Genomic DNA, 3,836 nt, shown 5'->3' on the forward strand with positions numbered 1-3,836 from the left:
TGCCGTCATTCAATAACTAACTTAAACAAAAAAACAAAAATCCATTGCCATTTTTATGATTTCTTTAAATTGACTGAAAACTTATTTACCAAGTAATTCTTAAACCACCGGTTAGTAAATATTAACTATAAGCTTGCTTAACTAACAAATAAATAAATAACAGAGGTATTATGTTTGAGAAAAGTGAGAAAACACAAAACTATTTATTTATTTATGTATTCATTTTTTATTCACATTTTATTCATGTAAAACCAATTGTAATGCAAATGGAATTTCAAGTAATTATTTTTGCAAAAAATCTTCATGATCAGATTTTATTTTGCAGGGCAGCTAAGTAGAACTTTAATATTCTTCTCCTTCTTCGTCCTCATCTCCCATGCTGTCAGTGCCGACTTCTTCATAATCTTTCTCCAGGGCTGCCATGTCTTCTCTGGCCTCTGAGAACTCTCCTTCCTCCATTCCCTCACCCACATACCAGTGCACAAAGGCTCTCTTGGCGTACATCAGATCAAACTTGTGGTCTAGACGAGCCCAGGCCTCAGCAATGGCTGTGGTGTTACTCAGCATGCAAACGGCTCTCTGTACTTTGGCCAGATCTCCACCAGGAACCACCGTTGGAGGTTGATAGTTGATGCCTACTTTGAATCCAGTGGGGCACCAGTCTACAAACTGGATGGTGCGTTTGGTCTTAATGGCAGCGATGGCAGAATTGACGTCTTTGGGCACCACATCTCCACGATACAGAAGACAGCAGGCCATGTATTTACCATGTCGAGGATCACATTTGACCATCTGATTAGACGGCTCAAAGCAGGCATTGGTTATGTCAGCCACAGACAGCTGCTCGTGATACGCCTTTTCAGCAGAGATCACTGGAGCGTATGTAGCCAGAGGGAAATGAATACGTGGGTAGGGCACCAAGTTGGTTTGGAACTCGGTGAGATCCACATTCAGAGCTCCATCAAATCTCAGCGAGGCCGTTATGGACGACACGATCTGCCCAATGAGCCTGTTGAGGTTGGTGTAAGACGGACGCTCAATGTCCAGGTTTTTACGACAGATGTCGTAGATGGCTTCGTTGTCCACCATGAAGGCACAATCAGAGTGCTCCAGGGTGGTGTGGGTGGTCAGGATGGAGTTGTAGGGCTCCACCACCGCTGTGGACACTTGAGGAGCAGGATAGATGGCAAACTCAAGCTTGGACTTTTTGCCGTAGTCGACAGAGAGACGCTCCATCAGCAGGGAGGTGAAGCCAGAGCCAGTACCCCCACCAAAGCTGTGGAAGATGAGAAATCCTTGGAGGCCAGTGCACTGATCAGCCTACGGATTTGAAGTAAATCAGCTTATTTGAAATTACAGTTCATTATCATTAATGCTTCTATGTCAAATTCAGGTGGAGGTTGAATTTTTGTATAAACCTCACCAGTTTGCGTGTTCTGTCCAGCACTAGGTCAATGATCTCTTTACCAATGGTGTAATGACCACGGGCATAGTTATTGGCAGCATCTTCCTTGCCTGTAATTAGTTGCTCCGGATGGAACAGCTGACGATATGTGCCTGTGCGCACCTCATCTGAAAAAAAAAAAACGAGTTAAAATGGCTATTTTTGTTTTATTCTCAAAAGCAAATAAATAATAATAATTAAAAGGAAATCTACATCGTCCAACAGTATTTTTTATTTGATCGCATATTGTTTTAAAAATATTCCAATATTTTGTAAAATGTTTTCTTTCATGATCACTTAAATTGATTTTATTCTGTTCCTCAGGTTCAACTTACCAATCACAGTGGGCTCCAGATCAACAAAGATGGCACGTGGAACATGTTTCCCTGCTCCTGTCTCACTGAAGAAGGTGTTGAAGGAATCATCTCCTCCTCCTATCGTCTTATCACTGGGCATCTGTCCATCTGGCTGAATACCATGCTCCAGACAGTAAAGTTCCCAGCAGGCATTTCCCATTTGGGCCCCAGCTTGGCCAACATGCATAGAGATACACTCGCGCTGGAGAGAGAAGAAGGGTAAAGTATATAAAATATATAAGAGTTAGAATACATATATTTGCTACTCTAACATCTAATGGCTGTCTAAGAAATTAAACAACATGGTAGCTCCTAATATTTAACTATCAGGGGGGGCAGGTCCTCAGTTAAAAAAGGTTGACTTAACATTAGACAAAAGCTTTAAAATAAGCTAAAACAAGTACAAATCTAAGTATTCCTTGTTTTATGATCTCTAGATCTGGAAAATCATGTTAATATAATTTTTTATAATGAATATTCATTACAGGTTGTATAGAAACTTCAATATTTTTAAAACATTATGATCCAGTAAATCATGAACGTCATGTAAATTCATTGGTTTAAAAGAGTTTGAACCCTGAAGAACATTCCGCTTCTAAATTTTGAAATTATTATTTGTTTTTTAATTATTTGAATTATAATTATTTTAGTTACTTTTTTTTGTAAGGTATATAAACTAGACCTTTAAAACACGTTTTGAGAACAAAACTTCAGGGGCCTTCATGTTGTTGTTGTGGACAATGAGGCACTTTGGTGTCAAAAAGATTGAGAACCACTGAACTAGATGCGTTCTTTCATTGTTTTAAATGAGAAATTTAGTTAGGTCTGTTATTTTAGTTGTTAACACTGGCCGAGCTCACCCAAAGCTCAGTACTGTAACAACTTAATACATTTCCCCAAGCTTTTGGACCTATATTGTTCAATGTGAACTCAGTTTCTTTTCTATTTTATTGACATGCATGTTGGGTAATGGGATCTTCTGAATAGAGAAGAAGAGACTGAGTGAGTTCCTTGGAGGCCTAAGTCCACCCCCCTCCCTGTCCCAGCTGTACACTCTTCTTTGTGTAATACAGAGAAATCTCACTCAGGCCTTTTCACTAGAACAGATCTATCTATTATTCTGCTATGCTCCAGATTTTGTCACTCATGATCTCATCTACTACTAATGCCTCTTTGTATGTCAAAAAGACATGAATGTATTCATTCTCTGAGTAACAACTGCATTTTCGTGCTGTAGTTCCCCTTTTCTCCTCTTTAGTTGACACATGTTCAGTGAGCTATTTTGGCCCTGCTGATCCGCTTAACATAGATACATGTTATATTCAGAAAAGGCGAAGCGAAGCATTGGAGTTTCCTGCTGACACATGTGTCATAGTCTGGGATCAGGCTTTGAAGGCCGTAGCCACATCCTCTGCATAATGAAAGGCCAGCGTTGTGCCTGAAACTTTGCATGGCTTAATGCTTCATTCTTGACCACTTTCATAAAACCGTGTTTCGATAGTTTAACTAGTGCTACTAATTATGTCTTTGACAAAAAAAGAACCGATTTATGTAAGAGAATTAACTAAAGGCGTGTCAGAGTTTACAGAAATTCCTTGATATAAATGTAAAGACATGTACATATGTAATCTTTTGAAAAGATTTGAATTAAGAATCAATCAAGCACTAAGAACTTACCATCTTGTCAGATTTCCCTTCAGGCCGACTTGAGGATTCGGAATAGAGAAGGCAGATGTGGAGAAGAAAGGAGAGGTGGGGTTTTTATAGAGAGGGAGGAGGAATGGAGGGGGTTAGCAGGAAGTGGGATCGCCCGTTAGAGAGAGGATAGCCATTCAGAAGGGCCGTCCTTCCTACACAAGCATAGTCTCGCTCCCTCTTGGGAGTTCGGGGTTTGTGAAAACCATCTGGCCCCTTTACTAGCTTTTTGAGCATTCGATAATACTAAAAGATGCCAACGAGGATTTTTACAGGCTATATGTCAAAGTTCTTCACCGTCATGTGTTAAAGTTGCATAACAACTGCAGGAAAACTGATAT

The 3,836-nt window shown here is 39.9% G+C and overlaps 1 protein-coding gene across 1 annotated transcript; it reads right to left on the minus strand.

The window, feature by feature from the left end:
* Positions 1-202: 202 nt before the first annotated feature.
* Positions 203-3,557, minus strand: tuba8l3 (tubulin, alpha 8 like 3). Its single transcript, XM_067443493.1, has 4 exons — positions 3,478-3,557; positions 1,780-2,002; positions 1,424-1,572; positions 203-1,320 (listed from the first exon to the last, which is right to left on the minus strand). The coding sequence occupies exons 1-4, from the start codon at positions 3,478-3,480 to the stop codon at positions 343-345; spliced, it is 1,353 nt and encodes a 450-aa protein (XP_067299594.1). The 5' UTR covers positions 3,481-3,557; the 3' UTR covers positions 203-342.
* Between the last annotated feature and the right edge of the window lie 279 nt (positions 3,558-3,836).

The sequence above is a fragment of the Pseudorasbora parva genome, chromosome 5 (assembly GCF_024679245.1).
Source record: "Pseudorasbora parva isolate DD20220531a chromosome 5, ASM2467924v1, whole genome shotgun sequence".
NCBI classification, from domain to species: Eukaryota; Metazoa; Chordata; class Actinopteri; order Cypriniformes; family Gobionidae; genus Pseudorasbora; species Pseudorasbora parva.

Excerpts from the sequence above, each read along its gene's own strand:
- tuba8l3 (XM_067443493.1), bottom strand. Across the intron at positions 1,573-1,779 it reads TCTGGAGCCCACTGTGATTG|ATGAGGTGCGCACAGGCACA; the intron begins GTAAGTTGAACC and ends TTTTTTTTTCAG. Across the intron at positions 1,321-1,423 it reads TGGACAGAACACGCAAACTG|GCTGATCAGTGCACTGGCCT; the intron begins GTGAGGTTTATA and ends TCAAATCCGTAG.